Here is a 21,712-nt window from a genome sequence, read left to right as displayed (position 1 = left end):
TTACGTTATCTTATGTTAGCTTATGTTACGTTACTTTATGTTACCTTATGTTACGTTACTTTATGTTACCTTATGTTACGTTATCTTATGTTACCTTATGTTACGTTACTTTATGTTACCTTATGTTACGTTATCTTATGTTACGTTATCTTATGTTACGTTACGTTAGTTTATGAGACGTTATCTTATGTTACGTTATCTTATGTTACGTTACCTTATGTTACGTTACCTTATGTTACGTTATCTTATGTTACGTTACCTTATGTTACGTTAGTTTATGAGACGTTATCTTATGTTACGTTATCTTATGTTACGTTACGTTAGTTTATGAGACGTTATCTTATGTTACGTTATCTTATGTTACGTTACCTTATGTTACGTTACCTTATGTTACGTTACCTTATGTTACGTTACCTTATGTTACGTTATCTTATGTTACGTTATCTTATGTTACGTTACGTTAGTTTATGAGACGTTATCTTATGTTACGTTATCTTATGTTACGTTACCTTATGTTACGTTACCTTATGTTACGTTACCTTATGTTACGTTATCTTATGTTACGTTACCTTATGCTACGTTATCTTATGTTACGTTACCTTATGTTACGTTACCTTATGTTACGTTACCTTATGTTACGTTAGTTTATGTTACGTTATCTTATGTTACGTTATCTTATGTTACGTTATCTTATGTTACGTTATCTTATGTTACGTTATCTTATGTTACGTTACCTTATGTTACGTTACCTTATGTTACGTTACCTTATGTTACGTTAGTTTATGTTACGTTACCTTATGCTACGTTATCTTATGTTACGTTATCTTATGTTACGTTATCTTATGTTACGTTACCTTATGTTACGTTACCTTATGTTACGTTACCTTATGTTACGTTACCTTATGTTACGTTAGTTTATGTTACGTTATCTTATGTTACGTTATCTTATGTTACGTTACCTTATGCTACGTTATCTTATGTTACGTTATCTTATGTTACGTTACCTTATGTTACGTTATCTTATGTTACGTTATCTTATGTTACGTTACCTTATGTTACGTTATCTTATGTTACGTTATCTTATGTTATGTTATCTTATGTTACGTTATCTTATGTTACGTTATCTTATGTTACGTTATCTTATGTTACGTTATCTTATGTTACGTTATCTTGTTACGTTATCTTATGTTACGTTATCTTATGTTATGTTATCTTATGTTATGTTACCTTACGTTACATCACCTTACATTACCTTACGTTATGTTGTGTTACTTTACCTTGTGTTATTTTATGTTACGTTACCTTACGTTATCTAACGTTATGTTGTGTTACTTTACCTTACGTTAAGATACGATACACGTTATTGCTCCCATGGCGAAATGTTTCTTTGGCAAGTGTAGCTGCATTTGAGAAAATTCGATATTTTGGACATAACAGCATTATTCATAAAATCTGACATTCAGAGTGTGGTCAGGTGCTTCCTGTTTGCTTTCATCATTCCTCTTACAGGTTACTGAGTGAAGGCCGACATGTATGCATTCAAAATTAAATCCACCGGTGTGCAGAAAGCAAAGGGGTTTGAACACTCTGTGAAGCAACTATATATTTAATGAGGTTTAATTTGTTTAATCTGTGAGCTGTGGCCCACAACAGTACAAAGATAAAGTTTCATGGCTCATAATTGTGCAAGAAAATGCACAATTTCTACCACTGAGCTGAGGAAGAAGGTTACATCCTGCTGGTGTCATTTTTCTGGATTTTTGGTTGTACAAAGTGACCAAAGTTGTCACCCACAGCAGCTTTTTTCCTTCTGGCAGCAGTCTGAGAGGCATAAAACGCTGGTTTACTGCAACGCTCACGTCACCGTTTAAAAGATAATATAGTGTGGTGGCTCTGAGGGAGATGAAGAGCCTCGTACAACTACTACATGCCTGCTTTAGTGCCACTCACACTTTTACAGTGCGCTTTCAAACGCTGCAATTAATGGGAGAACATAATGGTGCTGATTATGTGCTGACCTGTAATCAATCATTCCTAGAACTCGTTATCAGAGCGCAGGCGACGCAGTGTTCACGTCACGTCTTTCCTGAAACACGTGTCCTCCACGACGAGGAACTCCAACTACAAATTAAACTCTGGTTCCCGTCCGTCCATTAGCTCAGACAAAGAAGAGCCCAGCCCATTAATGGATGAACCCCACCGTTAAAATCTGTCCTCCGTCCAATTACTGCCCTGATAAAATGTTAAAGTATCACACCACTCAGCAGACAATAAAAAGAGTGACCCAGATAAACGATGGTAGTCTGCAACTGGAGCTTCACTAACAGACTGACGGACGCTGGATGGACAAAGAAAGCCTCCGCAGGCGGCTCCATTCACTGTGTTCAGATCGCAGCGGTGAATTGGAGGCAGAAGTAGCTGCTTTCTATTCTGGGCCCGGCGTATTTTTTTCTGCAGCTCCATCCAGAGCCGGAGAGAGGCGAGAAAGATCAGCGCCGCAACCGGCAGAGATGAGTGACACTCCAGCGTGATTGGGGCTATAAATGCCTGCCGCGTTGCTCGAGCTGTGCTATGGAGTGGGCGGAAGAGGAGCTCTCAGCGGGGGTCCTGTGTGGGGCAGCGAGGGGGTGGGTGGATGAGAGGGAGGGAATTGTTTCCGCTGATAAAGGTGCACGGGTTTATTTTTGCGCCGGGGGGAGAGGTGATGCGCGGGCATAAAAAGGCCGGTGCGGACGTCAGCGCTGGTCACTCAGACTCCCCGGTGCCACTCTGATGGCCCTTCACTGGGACCGAACCGCCACTTGAGCCTCTCGGCGTGACTCACGCTGAAGTCAGTTTGTTCCCGGGCTGCGTCTGGAAGATGAAAACGTGCGGTCCAGAATAGCTGCGGAGCGACACTCGTCTCTGAAAGGTTACGATGCTGATCTTCACCTCAAAAAATAAACACAGCTCTGGAGTTCAATCCAGCTTCTTCTGACTCGCGCTGCGTTCAAGTCACGTCAGATGTACTGGAAATCAGAGATGTGTTTTTCAAGCAAAACTACTATTTGAAATTCACTCTGAACTATTAGATTTTTCTTCGAATATTCGTGTTTTTCCTGTTTCTTCCTGTTAAAAGAGAGTTTTTCCTTCCTTCTGTTGGAGTTTTTTTTTCCCTCCTACAGTAGCTTATGTGTGAATTGTTGAATTGTTGGAGGTTCTTCTGTGTAATGTTGTAAAGTTTTGTAATAAGAACATTTCAGTCTGCTGAGAACATGCAGCATGAGTCCACTCTGTTGGTCATCCTCCCTCTTTTGGCCATAACGGAAGTACTTGTGAGTCACGCAGTGATGTGTACTGTGGTGCATCAGCTTCACATAACAAGGCAGCGCGTGTGTGTGTGTGTGTGTGTGTGTGTGTGTGTGTGTGTGTGTGTGTGTGTGTGTGTGTGTGTTGAGACACAGAGGGGGGGATCAGGTGGAGTAACTGTGATAGATGAACAAGTAAAAGAAAGCAGCTGGCACAGGAGATTAGAGGTGACAGTCAATCTAACTCAATATATTCACAGAGATGTACACACACACACACACACACACACACACACACACACACACACACACACACACACACACACACACACACACACACTCCTGCAATGTCTATAAAGTTGTTGCTCGTTGGTTTGATCCCAGTTTATAGTAACTTCCGTCTGATTTCTGTGGTTTGTTCCATTTGAGTTTATTACCATAAGAAGTTGTAATTACTTTAGTCCTCACCGTGTTATTATGAGAAGAGTTTTCTCCGATTTAAAGGATCCTGATGTCGTAGTTATGAGAAAATGCAGATGGACTAAGTGACATCACTGTTGGTCGCCGCTTGGCTACGGCTGAAGTCCTGTCTCATTAGCGTACACGTTTACATATTGTAAATGTAAATGTGTTCAGTTAACGTTGGACTGGTCATGATTTGTTTTTATTTTCAAACGAATGCTATCCGTGCCTATCTGCAATAACAGCCTATCGCCATAGGTGGCGCCAAAGAGAACAGCGAGATCTTAAAGACTAACTGTAAAGTGGATGTTGTCCACGCAGAGCTGCATTAGACGGCATTTATTTTTAAAATATGCTTCATGCAGCGACGCATTCTCGCTCGACTGTTTTCAATCCGCAAGTATAAAATAATTCAGTATTTTTTGTATTTTCTGGACAGTTTACAGTGAAGCCTGCGATGGTCGCTGTACATTAATGTACATACAGGAAAACAACAGTCGCTCAGTTGATGAATGCGGAAAGAAGAATCCAGGATGAATTCTGCTTTATGTAATAAATGTTATTCACCGACGAGCTTCAGAAAACATAAAGGAAAAGTACTCATGTCGGCACTTTACATGCTCGAACACCTACACACAGAGACACACACACACACACACACACACACCGACATCTGCATTCACACACAGTCGTATGCAAATAAACAATGAGACTGACTCTTGATCTCACAAACAAACAGTCGCCGCCGACAGCCGTCCGGCTCTCCGATCCGCTGCAGCTACCGAACGTGTCGGCTGCTCCTCCACATCGGGGGGGAGCTGATTCCCATCGGCTCCTCCCACACACTGACGCCTGCTATCTACAATATGCGCTCTGCAAAAATGGAGCGCTGCTGCGTTCAAGGACACTCGACAGCGCAGCCGCATCCAGCAGGGTTGGTTTTTTTTTCGTAGGGAAAAGCAGCCAACGGAGGTTTGTTCTGCTAACGAGCGGTCGCATGCCGTCGGCCTCATCAAACTGACAGTGAAGGATAAGTTCACCTCCTGAACCCCCCCCCCCCCCCCTCTTCCTCCTCCTCTTCCTCCTCCTCCTCCTCTTCCTCCTCCTCCTCCTCCATCTGACGGAAACATCTCTTTTTTCGGAGGCCGGTTGAAGGCCTGATGTGCGACGTGGACTTGTTCTTGGCTGTGATTATGTCATCGGTTTTCTTCCACAAGTAGAATGAAGCAGTCAGCGTTTTAAAAATAAACTCAACCAGCAGCCGAAGTTCGACATCCGTCACTCAGCTCTCAAAAACATCGTATTCCAGATGCACTCGCGTCTGTGAGCTGAAAAAACAGCATTTAGACCAGGAGTCTCCAGCCTGTAGAAACAATACGCAGCGTTTCCCACATTTCAGTCCCTCCAGGATTTCGCTGAGTTTTTTTGTGATTGTTGCGATCAGAAATTTTAGATTTTGCAGTGGATTTTCTCGTAAGTTTTAAGTGAGTTTTTCAGCGTAAAATTGCAGGAGTTACAAAAGTGCTACTTATTTTTAAGCAGTAACTGATGAAGGAATAAATATGTATTCACTTTCCTGTGATAATAATCATGCTGCATTGCATATCACAGAAATAGTTTAGTTCTAATCTCTTTTTTTAATATATTTATTGAAATTAGAGAACCATGATGCTAAAAGTTAAAAATCAGTTCGTCGTTGAGTCCAAGTGAACGTGTGCGACAAATTTAAAGAAAATCCTTCGAGGCGTTCCTGAGATATGACATCCGGGAGAATTGGACGCAAATATAAAAAAATAATTTCTTTCTGAACTATTAGGTTAAAATTATTTGCAATTTGCATCAAGCAAGTTCCTGTTTCTGGTTATGCGGTCTGCGGGGAACCTTCGACGCTCCGCCGGCCGCCTCTACGACGCCTACGAGGAGGGATGTTGTTGTCAGCGTTTTTGAATAAAGTCTCTGGCTCGGCTACAATACAACGTTAACAGCCGTCGCTAAACGTGGCGCTAATCCCGTCGTGGTAATCGGGACGTCTGGCGCTCGTACAGTCGTGAGAGATGTTTTCTGGGACTTCATCCTCATTAACGGACTCCCCGAAGCTCCGACGGTGGAGGCGGGAGAAATGAGAGGTGGGAGGGGAAACGGGGGAATTATGGCTTTTCATGAAATAACAGATTTCACGTTGATTATGATGAAGATCTTTTTCTCTGCATAGAAACGACTTGTATTCTGAATTCTATTGTCTGAGAGGAAATGATTCTGTGAACTGCTGAAACACTTTGTATTGTACGTTATGTAAAGAGGCCGTTTATCAGTGATTTTCCCTGATTATAAATTTGTGAGTCATCCTGCAGCATTAAGAGCCGCTAACACAATTTACATTTACACATTTATGTTCTTTTTTTTTTGTGAAACACATGGCGGTCTAAATCAAAGCTCTCCAACCTTTTGTTTTTCCTCTGAGAGCAGCTTTAACAAAATAAAAAGTGTCTGAGACCTCCTCATTTAGTGACATTTATTCACAGAGCTGAACTCAAACCAGCTGAATCAGCTTCTTCTATGAGAACAATAACAGCACATTTTGGATCAAAACAGCTTCAATTCACATGTGCATGTTTTTTTTTTCTGTATTTAGTTGCACAGATGTTCCCACACGCGTCTAAGTCTAAACCTCGTATATAACTGGACCCTGTGTGAAACTGGAGGGCTTTTATTTTGAAAAGTCTGAGGTGTAACTTTGATCTCTCCCTCTTTATAGCTCCGCCCCCTGCTGTTTCAGTCCAGCTGATGAATATTGTATTTATGTTATTTTACCTAATTTGTGAGCAGCTGTTTTGTTTCCAGCTCAGTGAGTATCTGCTGTGTTTCTGTCCTCTGATCTCTGTGTCTCACTGAGGGGGCGGAGCCTCCACCTCTGCTGCACACAATATGTGGGAAACACCGCATTTTAAATATATCTTTGGCTTCTGACGTAAAAAACAAACAAAGTCGGAGTCTAAATCTCAGCTGTTCAGTTTAAAATCTGAATTCTTGCCCCAGATTTGATAAATGTATTTGACTTTGTGTAAATAAAAGCAAAATAATATTAATTCCACAAAGAAAACACTTCAGAATGAGTAGATTCACCTCAACCAATAAAGCCAGTTATATTTTCCCCGTCTTCTCTGAAATCCCTCCGTAACTTCTCCTCCGTACAATTTCATTTTCCTCCTCATTTATTTCTCACATTCGCGTCGGCTCCCAGAATCTTAATTTCACACAGAAATAAATAGACACAGATCGATGGCGTCTCTCCGCAGAGCAAACACCGCCGACTCTCGATCTGCCCCCCCGCTGGAGGCCGGGTGAGGCGGGAGGCATCTCGTTGATACGTTCCTCTGCGGAGAGTCTCCGGGTTTAATATTCTGTCAGAGTTTCACACAAACACACAAACTCTCACCGGAGAGACCGAAAAAAACCGAAGGGAAGCGGAGCGAGATGAGATTCAGGTGTGAGGAGTTTTACAGGAAGTGTGTCGGGCGGAGTGAAAGGCGACGGGTCCGACGGAGGGAAGCGGAGCGTTCGGTGACGGTGTCGAGAGTCCGACGACCTCCAACTCGCCGCGCTGACGGAAACACGGTCGACTGGAAGCTTTAAACAAACCGCACAGTCGCATCTACCGAAGTCTCTCAAAGAAGACTTTCTTTCCTCCAAGTTGTTCCCCCAAAATTCTTCGCGTTAAGTCCATTTATCAATCTTTCATTTAATTTTCGATTGAGAACGATTAGATCTCGTAATTCTGAGAAGATTAATGTGGTTGTAAGTCATTGCTCTCTAGTGTTGTAATTACTGGACCAGCAGTCTGTTAGAAAACAGAGGCTTTTTGGAGCCGACCTCTAGTGGCACTCGCTGGTATTGCAGCTGAAGACACTTCTGGATCAGAACCATTTTACAGACCTGAAGCTACGAACTCTTTTACATCCAGTCTGTGATTTGGGTCCAGTTGCTGTTGAGCTGTGATCCTGAAACTGTTGGAAAATCATTCTAATGCTTCAGCTGCGTTGTAGTTACATCCTTTCCACCTCACTCACTCCAGTTAATATCTCGGAAACGCCTCGAGGGAATTTCTTCAAATTTGGTACAAACCTTCACTCGGACTCAACGATGAACTGATTTGATTTCGGGCCTTTTTGCAGCTTGATTGGGATGCGGCGGCGTAAAGACGTGAGGAGGTTATTCTGGTGCAGCTACATTTCATTCACAAACCCCCTTACAAAGGTGACTTATCAGAGATTGGCACCGACTCTGCTGAGTCTGCCTGGTGAAACACTTTTTAGTCCTCTGTGTGGCCTGACATTTTAAGAAGCTATAATTCTCCAACATATTTTCATTATAACGCCTCTAATGGTGCATCGTTGCACAGAAAAAGGTGATTGATGTTGGTGTCTGAAAACCTGCAGCACGGTGTGAGTGATGTCGGGAGCTGGATGTGTGGATGGCGGTCGAGAGGACGGTGAGCTGAGTGCAGGTGGCAGACACAGAAAACAGAAAATGACATTTTGTTTGGTCCGCCGTTCAATCTGTGAGCTCGGTCACACAAACGGCTGCCGTGTCGGCGCACATTAAAGCCTCGTCGTCGCAGGTTCAGAGTTCTTCTCCCGTTTTGCGTCGTTCTGTTTCTGGCTCGAATTTCTCTTTTTAAGCGTCTGATCAAAGAGCGAAACACAAGAACCTTTCGCTTTCATGAATTTTTTTTTGAATTACGCCTCTTATGTCAGCGCCACTGTTTTTCTTTTTTCCGGCATTTATATTAACTTTGGCTCTTTGTGAGGATCCCAGATAAAGGCCTCGGCCCTCATTGCCTGCCGGTGTATAAATAGCACTAAGTTTAGAGGTCTGTTTGCTCCTGAGCTTCAGGGATTTCAGCACAGCGAGCTGCTGCTGCTGCTGCTTGGTCCTGAATGGATGGAGGAGGAAGAGGAGGAGGAGGAGGAGGAGGAGGAGGAGAGAGAATGAGTTTTTCACCAGACCACGTCTGTTTTGCCTTCAAGGAAAACACTTCCTGTGTGTGTGTGTGTGTGTGTGTGTGTGTGTGTGTGTGCAAACCTGCTGAAGAAAAAAAAACCTCACTTGCATTTGCACAATAAGGTGTTTTATGTTTTATGTAAGTGTGTGTGTAGTATTTGGGATCGACTCTGAACACGGAGCTTCTATCCTCGTCAGTTTGTAAAAAAAAAAGGAGTTTATAACAGCTTCACATAAAACAGACAGTCTGTCGCCTCGGATACAACAAATATGATGGAATTTGTCATTTTGATAACATGGATCTCACTAATCCGTTATTCTATCAATATTATCAGCAGTAATAGAAATTAATAAATGAATCTCGGGTCTCCAGTGTGCTCCGGGCGAGATGCAGTTGAAGGGCGACTCCGCTTTATTAAAACATTCAGATTCAGTTTGTTTTTCATAAGAGAAGAAGAAACTTCGTCAAGTCTGATAAGATGACCTCTAATGTCGGTTATCTCAGCTTTGGCATCCTGCGTTTAATAATACGACGTACTCGGACACAAAATCTTTTTCTGGCAATTTAAGTGCGACGGCGTTGAAATCAAGGTTTTTCTTCTTCTTCTTCTTTTAAAGGTAGCTGCTGCTGCAGTACTTGTTTCAGCCACTTGGTTAAAGGCAACTCCAGTAGTTGAAAATATCTCGAGGTCTGTTAAAGCAGTAAATCATGTTGAGATTTTCAGTTTCCTCCTGACTGGACCAGAATTTGAAGCTCTGTGATTGGATGTTTTCTGAAGCTATTTATCTCCACGAACACAGAAAACATCTGGTTCTTTAACTTTAATGTCAGAGAACCAGATGTTTTCTAATCCAGCTGTTTCATCCTCTAAACTGATGATGTAACTGTGAGAAACTTCATTAATGGGACTTTTTACTTCTGTAACTTTTACTTTTATAAATCGTCCTTTTCCCCGACAATAATGCGTCACTTTGAAAGCCTCCCGCTCGGTGAAGGTCGGCTCGTTCGTTTCCCGAGCATCCCTCCGCCGTTCCCGCGGAGTTACCCGACTAAATCTAGATTAAAATGCACTTATCTTATCACAAATGAGGTCCTCTGTGTACGCGGCTACCTTTACCGTCCTGCTCGGTAAACAGCTTTGAAATCACGCTCCAGACGAGCGGAAGCGCCTTAAATGTTAGCATCTTCGTTAAAAGCTGGAATGAAGCAGGTCGCTGAAAGTATTAGCTGCTTCGCATGCCTCTGAATATTAATAGAGTCTATTAATGAAACAAGTACTGCGGTCCCAGAGGGAACTATAATTATGGATAAGCAGTAAACATAGATTCCTTTAGCTGCAACAAAGCTGGATGATATTGGCTTCGTTAGTCAGCGGTGGAGAAGAAAGGAGGACACGGTCCTTTGAGTTTGGACCTTTAATCGAACTGATCCTTTTACCTTTTAAAGGAGCAGTTTCACACTTTAACAAAACAAATGTTTTCTTTCTTTTCTGAGCGTCAGAGGAAACGATCGATGTCTTAAAGGTTGAAGGTGGGTGGAAATCACAGACCTGCACAGTCAGCTGGTCCTGAAGGCTGTTTATAGCTTTTAATGTTTAAATCTGGTTTAAATTTAAGTCTCCATGAGATCCTGTGAAACTATGAAGATATATATTTTTTTATGGTTACTGAGACATAAAAGTGAAAATGAGTCATTGAAGTGTTAATGAGTTGAATTCAGGGGCACAAAACATTCAGATTATGTCATTTAAATGCAAAAGAAATTCAGTAAAAATTAAATGGTTTTTAAATTACAAGATGTTGTGAAACTGATTTGCTTCAGAACGAAACCGTTTCCTTGACTTCATCCTCTGAGGAAGGTCATGAAATAAGGAGCAAATCATTTTTTTGTCATAAATTAACATTTGGTTTTCTTTTATCTTTACTCAAACAGAAATGCAAAAAAAAACCTTCAAGTAGCTTAAGAAGGCTGTAATAATGAAGACAATTATAAGCAAGGAGAAACTGTTTTTATGAAGAAAATTGAACTTGCAGCTGCTGATAATATCAAAGTCTAATTACAGTGAGAAGATGTCCAGGCTGTGTAAAGTTTATGGATTTCAGTGCAGCTCGGTAACTGTAATACAAACACCCGTCCACTAGAGGGAAGCGTATCAGTCTCCTGTGCTTCAGGAAAACAAGAACACGTAGAAACCCACTTTGTTAAGGTTAGTTTTTAAAAAAAAAAAAAAAACTCTGTTAGCGGGAGGGAAATTACAAAGAAACCACTTTGTCACCTCGCAGATTTAAACCCGACCCGACCACGTCAAAGTCCGCAATTTACGCTACCGAGGTTTTAGATACGGATATCTTGAATTTGATTCTGGTTCCTGAATCAGACTTTTCTTTACAACTTTTATGTAATTATTATTAAAAGAAAAGTATATCACGCATTACATTACTAATCTTTAGGTTTCATGCAGTTTAGTAGGGGAGAGTGTTTTCTGTAGCTATACGATTTACAGATGTTCCCTAAACATCTCACGTGCTGTATCAGTACAAGACAGATCGGTTTCCATTCATTAGTTTGAAAAGAGTGGAATACAAATGTCTGATTTATCCGATGTGAAACCGAAACACTATATTAGCGTTACGATTAGATTTACTTAACAAAGCAAAAAGTTCTGTTTGAAAACAAAAATACGTTGGCGAGGACACAGCTTTAGGTATCGAACCCGCAACCTGGGTTACGTCGACACCGATAGACCTGATAGGATCTCGTTGGGTTTTGGTCTGAACGGTCGTTGCACCCACCTGTTGTTCCGGCACGTAACTCCCCCCCAAAAAAACCCACAAACAGACACTTTTATCTCTGAACTTTGGATGGAGCGAGGCTAACCGTTTCCCTCGACTTCCAGTCTTTATGCTAAGCTAATGCTAACCACGCCCTCTGACTCCGGCTTCGAACTCATAACACAGACAATCTCTCTCAGACGTAGACTTATATGTTTGATAAACCCAAAATAAAAAGTCTCCTCTACGTCTGCCCTTCTATTAAAGCTTCTGGTTCGGAAGCAAAAAAAAACTCTCGGACGACTCAAACATTCAGAGTTACGACAAAATAATCAGCGCCAACGTTTGAGAGAAGCAGCGGCTGCCTCGTTTCCCGTCACGGACCGGACCGATTCCATAAAACCTCGTACTGACAGGTGGAGAAAAAAGCCTCTTTACTCGCTCTTAAATAAGATGTCGTCCATTCAGCCCCCAGAGAAAGAGTTGTTTTCTGACTGGAAGATAAAAAGCTCGCAAGGTCATAAAGGAAGTAGTGCAGACGGTCGGTCCAAACACACGCAGCACATAAAGCATTAATGCGACATCATCGTTGAGAGTATTTTTAACCACAGCGACAACAGGAACACCTTCGTTCTGCTGCTCAGACCTTTGTGTTGTGTACCTTTTCCCTCCCACATGCTTTTTTTTTTCTTTCCTCTGTCTCACTACGTTCCCGTTGAATCAGAATCAAAGTCGTGGACGTTCAGCCTGACAGCTCTCCCTGATTTATGGTGTTTTTTCCCTCTTCAATTCAATCTTTGCGCTCTCTGTGGTTACATTATGGGATCTGTCAGTCACAGCGTTTCACACATACAAAGAAAGGTGCAAAACAAAACCAAAGCAAAAAGCTTTAAGTCTGTATTTCTTTTCTTTTTTTTGCCTTAAAGTTTGCACCGGGTGTAATTTGTTCGATTTACGCCTCTTCTGGTCCGCTGTGGCAGAAACTCCACTCAGACACCATTAAACCCTAAAAGTGGAGACGAACTACCGAACAATATCAGTGATGATTTTTACTTCAGGCAAGATACGACTCTGCAACCAAACTTGATATTCACCAAGAATTGATCAAAAAAACCTGTCAACCAGCAGTGATGTCATCAACCAGCAGTGATGTCATCAACCATCAGTGATGTCATCGTTGGTTTGTGAACGTTATGAATCCTCCAGTTCAGATTCTGTCCGTCACCATCTTGCTAGTTCGGAGCAGGAAGTGACCATATTCGGACGAGTTGGGGGAGGAGCCAGCGGTGGATCTGACCGATCTGATTGGAAACATGACGATACTACGTCCCGCCCACCGATAGCTGTAACCTGACTGCACCACAGGCCTGTCAATCAAACAGACACGCCCCCAAAAACAGGTCTTCTTGAATCTTCTTTTCTAATGAATGAGGGATTATTTTCAGATGGACCTCCAGAAAACTAATAAGAAGGAGTGACTTTAGCTAACAACACCGAGATAACTGATGGACACATTTTATTCACTTTGGATTTGATGAGAGAAGTTGAATGGGAGTCTATGGAGCCGGAGGCTGTTTGGAGCCGACCTCTAGTGGCACTCGCTGGTATTGCAGCTGAAGACACTTCTGGATCGGAACCATTTTTCAGACGTAATATTTTGTTAATAGTTCATATTTTGGTGCGTCAGGTCTCGCTGAGCTCCTGTAAACATGTTTTGTTCTTTGATGACTGTTTTATTCGTGACATTATGCTGTTTACGGTCCGTGTTTGAAATAGTTTCACAACAAAGTAGTCGCTCGACTATTTGTGGACATTTTGAATTAAAAACAAAAGAAATTCGGTCATGAACAGCTCTGAAGAACTGGCAGTTTAACTTGCACCTCATCAACACTGTGAATTACAGAGTGAGTAACGGCTTCACAACAATGAGTCAGAGACTCTGATGGTATTGAACCTGTTTCTAAAAATTCTGAACTGCAACTCTTGATGCAAAAGAAACAAAGCGCGTCTATTTAAATCATCGAAGTGCTTCTTATGAAACGTGTGGGCTGCGTTCATGTAACAATCCACCGTGACGTCAACAGACATTTTGAAAGACTCCAATCTGGTGTTTTGGCCGTCGCCATCTTGAATTTTTTGGAAACCAGAAGTGACCATGTTTGGATGAGCTGGGGGAGGAAGCGAGGGGCGGGTCTGACTGACTAAGCCCCGCCCACCAACCATATCAGTGTTTGAGTCCTAATATCTAATGAATGCTGGAGTTATTTCCAGAAGGAAACACTGATCAGAAGGAGATTATCTAACGACATCATGATGACCTGATGCTGTTTACAATGGGAGTCTATTGGAGCCCCCAGTGGCCCTCAGTGGTATTACACTTGAAGGCTTCCAAACCTTAAACAATGGAACTGCCCTGCTGTAGATGAGCCAGCGTGATGCGTGTTGCTCTCCGACGACATCAGGGAACGACGGGAGCCGATTGGTGCAGATGTTGCATCAACAACGTGGATGTTTTACAGAAACTTTTAATGCTAAAAAGAAGTGTTCAATCAGACAGTTGTTTTAGCCTGTCGACTATCCCCAGCGGATGACGTCACAGCGGATGATCTGTTTTCAATGATAAAAAACGGGATGCAGCCGTGAGGAGCTGCAGGTGACAGAAACTGTGACATTTTAGCCGAAGAAAGAAAAGTCTACTTTAAAATGACAAAATAAAAAGTACATTCTTACTTATCTGAGGTTTCTTTTTTTAAATGATTAAAATAAATGAATCCTCAGCATTTTCTGGAAAGCTTTGCTGCTGTGCTGCTGCTGTGTGCCACTAATGGATCCAGACGTAGGTGTAAATGTTGGGTGGACTGACCCTTTATTTTAGGAGTGACTAGTGCAGTTCCCTCAGAATAATTCTCATCAAGGACCCTGAGTGTGAAAACACGCAGAGAAAAACCTGCTGTAAAGGATCTTCTGTGGGGTTTTTCATCCCATCTGCTCCTGAACATCAGAGTTCCTCCTGCTTTGCTTGCAGCCACGGAGCATTAAGTGGTGGAGAAGGATTCATACAAGGAGGAAGTGTCTGGACCGGAGGCCACGTGACCCCCGGGGGTCTGACATGAGGAAGCAGCTCTGTCACAAACTAACTGTTGTTTTTTAGGGCAGCGCGTCACGGCCCGCTGCCTCTAATGTCCTGTCTGCCTGCAGCGTGGCAGTGTTTCCATCTGCAGGAACACACACACACACACACACACACACACACACACACACACACACACACACACACACTCTTAACTGTCTCCAACTCAGGCACGCGCTCACATGCATGAACCCCTCGCCCCCCCTACCTTCACGGCGTCTATGTGGGAGATGCTGTCAAACATCATGTCGTTGGCGGCCACGATCTGGTCCCCGACCCGCAGTCCCTCCCTCTCAGCCGACGAGCCGGGCTCCACAAGGGACACGTAGATCCCCACGCCGTGCTCCGATCCCCCGCGGATGCTGAATCCCAGACCCTCGTGGCTCCGGGAGCGCGTCAGGGTGACTTTGCGCACGTCTCCAAAGAGGCCGTCGCAGAACTGCGCCGCCATGGAGGCGGAGAGCTCCGCGGCGGCGCTGAACCCGTCCGGACAGCCCGGCGCGAGGGGCGGCTCGTGGACGGAGGAGGAGCTGACATATTTCTGCAGGGTTGAATCCCCTTCGTCTCCGAAGCCCTCCGCGCTGCCGTTGCTGGGCAGCAGGTCGGTCTTCAGGTAGAGCCCCTCGGAGGTGTACTGGTCGAAGAGCAGCTGGTCGGAGCGCGGGATGACCAGACGCAGCATCGGCAGCAGCTGACGTTTCCCCGCCGTGTTGAGGATCACTTTGAGAGTTTGCACCAGGTCGAAGACGTTGCGCTTGGCGTGGTACACATTGAGGCAGTGGATGAACTGCTCTCTCTCCAGGTCGCTGAGCAGCAGGTTCAGAGCGTTGTGGAGCCGCCGGACGTTGGCCGAGAGCGCGCGGCCACTCGGGGCCGCCGAGTTCACGGATGTGTTGAGCGAAACGCGCTCCAGATCCGCGCTCATCCTACAACATAACGGGGGAGCAGCGCGTCATGCGGAGCGGAGGACGGGTCGGGCATCTGACACGGCGCTGCTGCGGGTCGGTCCTCCCGGTGGAAAGTAGAGCCGGAGACAGCTCGGGCAAACTTCAACAGGTGACCGCGGGGATCTGGAGCGCGTCACGGAGGCTCAAGTGCCCCGCGCGAAACGAACCATTTTTCCCCAAATTCTTCAGGCACAGAACAAAAAGTCCTTCCTGTCCCGTTTATCTCTTTATTCCAACACGGATTCACCGCTGCTTTCGCGAGTCAAACTGTCCTCTGTGATACGAGATTAAAATCCAGTGAAATCTCTCTTTATGTCCTGTGAAGGAACCAGATAACAAGCACGCGACCTTCTTCACGTTCACTCTGTCCACTGAACTCAACTCGGTCCGTCCGGTTCCTCCGCGGAGCCTCCTCTGTCCTCTGCGCGCAACGGGCAGGCTGCGCTCAACTGGACTCTCACAGCCTTTGTGTGTAGGAAATGACGCAGGTGTGTGTGTGTGTGTGTGTGTGTGTGTGTGTGTGTGTGTGTGTGTGTGCGCGAGCGCGTGTGTTGCTTAGAAACTGACAACACTACTCAGCCTTATTTAAATATTTCTGGCAGGGCTTTAGCTGATGTCACACTGTTGAGTAAAACACTGGAGTTTAAATACAAATAACTCCACAAACAGGTGAAACGTGTGAATTTACTTTTTTACAGTTTTTTTTGGGGGGCACTGAAGAAGGTGAGTCCCTGTTTGGGACATGTTGGAATAAATCTGGACTCGTCAGAAACATGGAGGCAGATGACATGTAGGTGTCGGCCTGTCAGCCTTTAAGCAGATCAAGCTGCATTATCCCAAATGCTCCTTGTCATAACTGGAGCCCGAGGCTATTTTTAAACGGCTATTTATAGGAAGTTGTCTTCCTCCTTGTGTCGGTGTAACGAGCTCCCGCTCTCCGTCTGGGCCCGTGAGACTCCCGGGGAACCTTTGCTGCCACGCCGGGGTGTCGCTGAGGAGGATGACAGGTTGCAGCGGAGCCCCGAGGAGAAGCTCAGTCAAACATTTAACCAGCAATCACAGAAATGAGTCTTTGTCATTAGTGTCAGCCTGGAGGCCGGCTGCCTGTTACTGGTCTGCTGGGGTGACTTTACAAAATAATGATAAAACTTACATTTTAAATTGCTTCATCTTTCCTGCAGACAGCTGAGTGCTCTGAGGTTAGAAAACAGGCCAACGGCAGGTGGTGCGTTAAACATTAAAGAATAAAAATGCTCCATGAAACATTAGTACGGTAGAAATTAATTTTAAAGATAAAAATGAGGAATCGATACTCGTTAAAGGAGGAGAAGTCAGTGGAAGGTGGATCTGTTATCACATTTTAGTTGCAGCAGATCTGAGTGACGTTCAAGTTCATAAATTATCAGACAAAATAAGCTGATATCCTTAAAACCATGATGTGTTTTAAAAGACAAGTTAGAGAAATGATGTTATGAGAGAGTTGAGACTAAACCGAAACAACGTAAAGGAGGCTCAAAGGCTGCACGAACTTGAGGGAACTATCGGGGTTTGTTCTTTGGTGAGAATCTCACGGCATTGATTTTCCTCCTTGCTGTGTCCCTGCTGTTTTTACCGGCGGTGGATTTCATCACTGGTCAGATTGTGAGTCTGAAAGGCCGTTTTAAAGTGTCTGGAACTTAATCAGAGATATCAGTTCGGTCACAGCCGAGAGTCAAATCATGCAGGAGTCCAGACATACGATTAAAATGATCTTATTTTGCAAGTTTGTTTAAATTTCCCCCCCCCAAAAAATTATTTGGCTGAATATGGGAAAATATAGCAAATATGAACACATGAGAAATGATGGTTAGTGATTAGTTTAGCTTGTTAGCACTTTGCTAATTACAGCTAAAAACAAGCATGAGTTTTGCAGGCATTCGGTCATAAAGCAAAAATAGTGGACAAATTAAAAGGTTGACCTGATGATGGCGCTAAAGGACAAAGTCAGAGGATCGTTAGATGTTATTACTATTCATCCTGAAGGGAGCATGAATATCTGAACCAAATTTCATTGCAATCCATGTTACAGCTCTGGAAAGATTGAACTCTGAACAGCAAACGTCGACCTGACGGTGGCGCTGAAGTCAGAGGGGGCTTTGATACTTTTATCACTTAAAAATCCAAAATATTTGAGAAATTGTTTCTTTTTGTGCATTATAAAAATAGTTAAAAATACATAATCTGACTGCATAAATTCCTAAAGATGGACGTCCACCTCTGCATCCAAGTTTCTCACATTAAAGCCGCAGTGGGAGTATTTAAAAAAAACCCCGAGGATTCAGGAAATGACATGAAGCTCTGCGGCGTCGTCAGCGGAGAGCGAAGGCTCGTTAATGCCGGTTAAATAACCGGCGGGCGGTCACGGTGTTTAAGATCAGGAGTTACAGCTGTCTGTCTCGCCCACGCACAACTCCAACTTCAGCACAAACTTTAGAGATGGAGCTTCTGTGTCCCAGTTTCTGTTGTTCACGATGCTGAGAGCAAAGTTTAGTTGGCATGAAATCTAAAAGTCCTAATCAGTCAAAGGTAAAGGGAGGATACCATCAGTTAACTTTATATAAAGCGCAGTAAAGAAAGAAAAAACTAAATGTGTTGAGATCTGATGCTGTTAAAACGACATCGGTTCAGTTGTTCATGTCAGAACTTGCTTGTTTACTATTTAGAGTTTGTTTTCTTTTTACTGCTCTTTGGATGAAATATTCATTAGATAAAAACTATTCCTGGCATTATTTTTGAAATCATCCGATTTTACTTTTAGCTTTAAGCTTTAAGCTTTAAGCTTTTTTTTATTCAATACGTCAATTAAATGTTCAGAAATGTGACTGAATCTTCTTAAACGGTTTAAAATGATATACTGTTTATTAAATATTCCAAAGAAGCAGCTTTTAGTTGTCGCATCGCGAAGCTCGTCTTCAAATCTCCTTCTTCATCTTTGTAAAGTTCCTCCTCAGACTAAAAGCCTCCTTATTTTGTAAGTAATTCACTTATAACTGCTTCTGTAACATTTGTGCAAGAGAGGGAATATTATTGATCATAATGTGCTACACATGAACATTCAGCTCCCTGAGGACTCTGTACTTTTATAACTCTGAAGTAAAGAACATCGACTGCAGTAAACTTTTTTATAAGGTATTAAATATCCAGCTTTATAAACACACCTTCCAGAGACGCTGACACCTGTTTTAACCACAGACTGTTTCTAAAAGAGTTCGTAGCTTCAGGTCTGTAAAATGGTTCCGATCCAGAAGTGTCTTCAGCTGCAATACCAGCGAGTGCCACTAGAGGTCGGCTCCAAAAAGCCTCCGGCTCCATAGACTCCCATTCAACTTCTCTCATCAAATCCAAAGTGAATAAAATGTGTCCATCAGTTATCTCGGTGTTGTTAGCTAAAGTCACTCCTTCTTATTAGTTTTCTGGAGGTCCATCTGAAAATAATCCCTCATTCATTAGAAAAGAAGATTCAAGAAGACCTGTTTTTGGGGGCGTGTCTGTTTGATTGACAGGCCTGTGGTGCAGTCACCTTACAGCTATCGGTGGGCGGGACGTAGTATCGTCAAGTTTCCAATCAGATCGGTCAGATCCACCGCTGGCTCCTCCCCCAGCTCGTCCAAATATGGTCACTTCCTGCTCCAAACCGCTCCGAACTAACAAAGATGGTGACGGACAGAATCTGAACTGGAGGATTCATAACGTTCACAAACCAACGATGACATCACTGATGGTTGATGACATCACTGATGGTTGATGACGTCACCGCTGGTCGGTTTTAATGCTTCTTTTTCTACCACACGGTACGACTCGGCTTTACTCAACTCTAGATTTCATTGCCGTTACGCAAATACTGCATTAAATTAAAAATGTTGGCGTCGTGTGGATAGTTAACATTTCTTTCTGGTGGTCTGCAGTGATTTCACAGCACCTTTTTAAGATCAGCTCAGCTCACCTGTCATCTCTGCAGAGGTGATGCTCAAAAATAGCAGGAGGTGGTGTCAGATGGAGAACCCGAAATAAATGAAAGTTGAGTTGAGGTTTTAAGGCATCAGAAAATCAGCTCACGAGACAGTTGGATGAGATGTTGGAGAACAGACTTTAGTTTGGACTTAGATCGAGTGGAGTGGGTGAACGGTTTTTATGTGGAGACATTAATCCACTCCCCCCCTCTGAGATAAAACTCCTTCTTATCCAACGGGTTTTACACGATTCCCAGATTAAGAAAAAACAATCTCCAGAAACACGGAGGCGGAAAAAAAGCCGAACACGGTGTCGTAATGAAAAGCGCCGCAATTACTGCACAACACGAGCGAACAGATCGATGCTGTGCTGTTGGCACGGCGCCGAGGGGTCGTCGTGCCGACGCTGTGAGCCGTGTCTCACCGTAACCTCGCTGGAAGTTCAGCTGCGTTGTCGAAGTTGATGAAGAGAAAGCATTGAGACCAGACTGAGTCACGGCAGCGGAGAACAGAGGATCCGCTGCTGCTTTAACGACGCAACAATTATTATTTCTACCGCGTAAGCAACGAATCCAGGGACTGAATGTGAAAGGTTTCACTCTTAATGAGCCACAAAGAAAACTAGACCTAAAAGTGGAGAGAATATTAAACACGTTCATCATGTGGACACAAAGGACAGGCCTGTGGTGCAGTCAGGTTACAGCTATCGGTGGGCGGGACGTAGTATCGTCAGGTTTCCAATCAGATCGGTCAGATCCACCTCTGGCTCCTCCCCCAGCTCCTCCAAATATGGTCACTTCCTGCTCCAAACCGCTCCGAACTATCAAGATGGTGACGGACAGAATCTGAACTGGAGGATTCATAATGTTCACAAACCAACGATGACATCACTGATGGTTGATGACCTCACTGATGGATGATGACCTCACTGATGGTTGATGACCTCACTGATGGTTGCCGCTTGTTTTCAGTTGATGTTTTCTCGAAGCCGTCTGTCCTCAGTAACTTGAGGAGAAGACGTTCGGAGGTGTCGCCCCCTCCGTCCAGAGAACAGTTGTTTGTTGACCGACTGCTTCGGTTCTGGATGTAAAGCTGATGTAACACCGTGTCAGCGGCGTCGGGAGGAACGTGGGCGTCGATTCTGTGCATCGGCAGAGTAGCGCTGCAATTAGAGGCCTCTGTTTTATAACCGGTTTGAACGGAGCTCCCGGCGGCCCCCACCTCACCATATTTTTGTTCTACCATTTGTGACGACAGCTGAAAGCTCCTGACATTTCCCTCACCGGCAATTACTGCCCAAACCGGTGAACTTCCCACGGTAAGACTCAAGGTCTCCGGTGCCCCTAATGTACGGACACTCGGACTGCTATCTTTAGACTCGCAGGAGGAAGTGACAGCCGCCGCACCGTCGAAGTAAAACACTCCACATGCCGGTCTGAGGAAATATGTTATAAAAGGGAGCAAAGATCAAGTGGAAACAGCCGTTAATTTGATTCAAATCCGAGTCTCAACTCAGAAACACACGTTCATCCTGCAGCTCGACGTGTCGCTTCAAACCATAGGTGCATTTCCAGCTGTGATACCGTTGAAGCATCTAATTAATGTATATTAATGCATGTAGAAGTTTTAGGAATAAAATGAGAAGTAACTAAAGCTGAGAAGAAAGTGGAATATTTCCCTCTGAATGGAAATAAAAAGTAGTTTAAAAAAATGGAAATACTCAAGTGAAGTACAAATACCTGAAGAGAAACCCCCCGATTAAGGTTTTTATACACAGATTCAAAGGCTGCTTACATGTGAAGACATCAAAACAGTAATACTTATGTATTACGTTATAATAATAGATATTATTATGTGAAATCGTCTTTGACTAATTCATAACAGGATCAACGAAGGCTGCGGTTATTTGCTCAAATTCAGAAACTGAATGATGTCAGAGGATTTTTTTTTTTTTTTTTTCCATATTTGCAGCTTTAATGAATTCGCTTGCCTCCTCTTTGTTTGATCTGGGGGGTTTATTTTATCGGCCGCTTCGTTCGGGTTCATGAACGTCTCGTGCGCTTTAATGTGGAGGAAGCAGACTGAGCTTCACACATAAACCCACATTTAATCAAAATACACATT

At 43.6% G+C, this 21,712-nt stretch overlaps 1 protein-coding gene across 1 annotated transcript in view; it reads right to left on the bottom strand.

The window, feature by feature from the left end:
- The window catches only part of whrnb (whirlin b), a 56,113-nt gene extending 39,998 nt beyond the window's left edge, over positions 1-16,115 (bottom strand). Inside the window, 1 exon segment of the mRNA XM_069166117.1 lies at positions 14,861-16,115. Coding sequence (XP_069022218.1) covers positions 14,861-15,577 — 717 coding nt within the window. The 5' untranslated portion in view covers positions 15,578-16,115.
- Between the last annotated feature and the right edge of the window lie 5,597 nt (positions 16,116-21,712).

Source organism: Embiotoca jacksoni, unplaced genomic scaffold (genome assembly GCF_022577435.1).
Source record: "Embiotoca jacksoni isolate LCO1_2020_lvr unplaced genomic scaffold, fEmbJac1.0.p SCAF_37, whole genome shotgun sequence".
NCBI classification, from domain to species: domain Eukaryota; kingdom Metazoa; phylum Chordata; class Actinopteri; family Embiotocidae; genus Embiotoca; species Embiotoca jacksoni.
The sequence above is the reverse complement of the archived record's forward strand: the minus strand, read 5'-3'. Positions and strand labels throughout refer to the sequence as shown.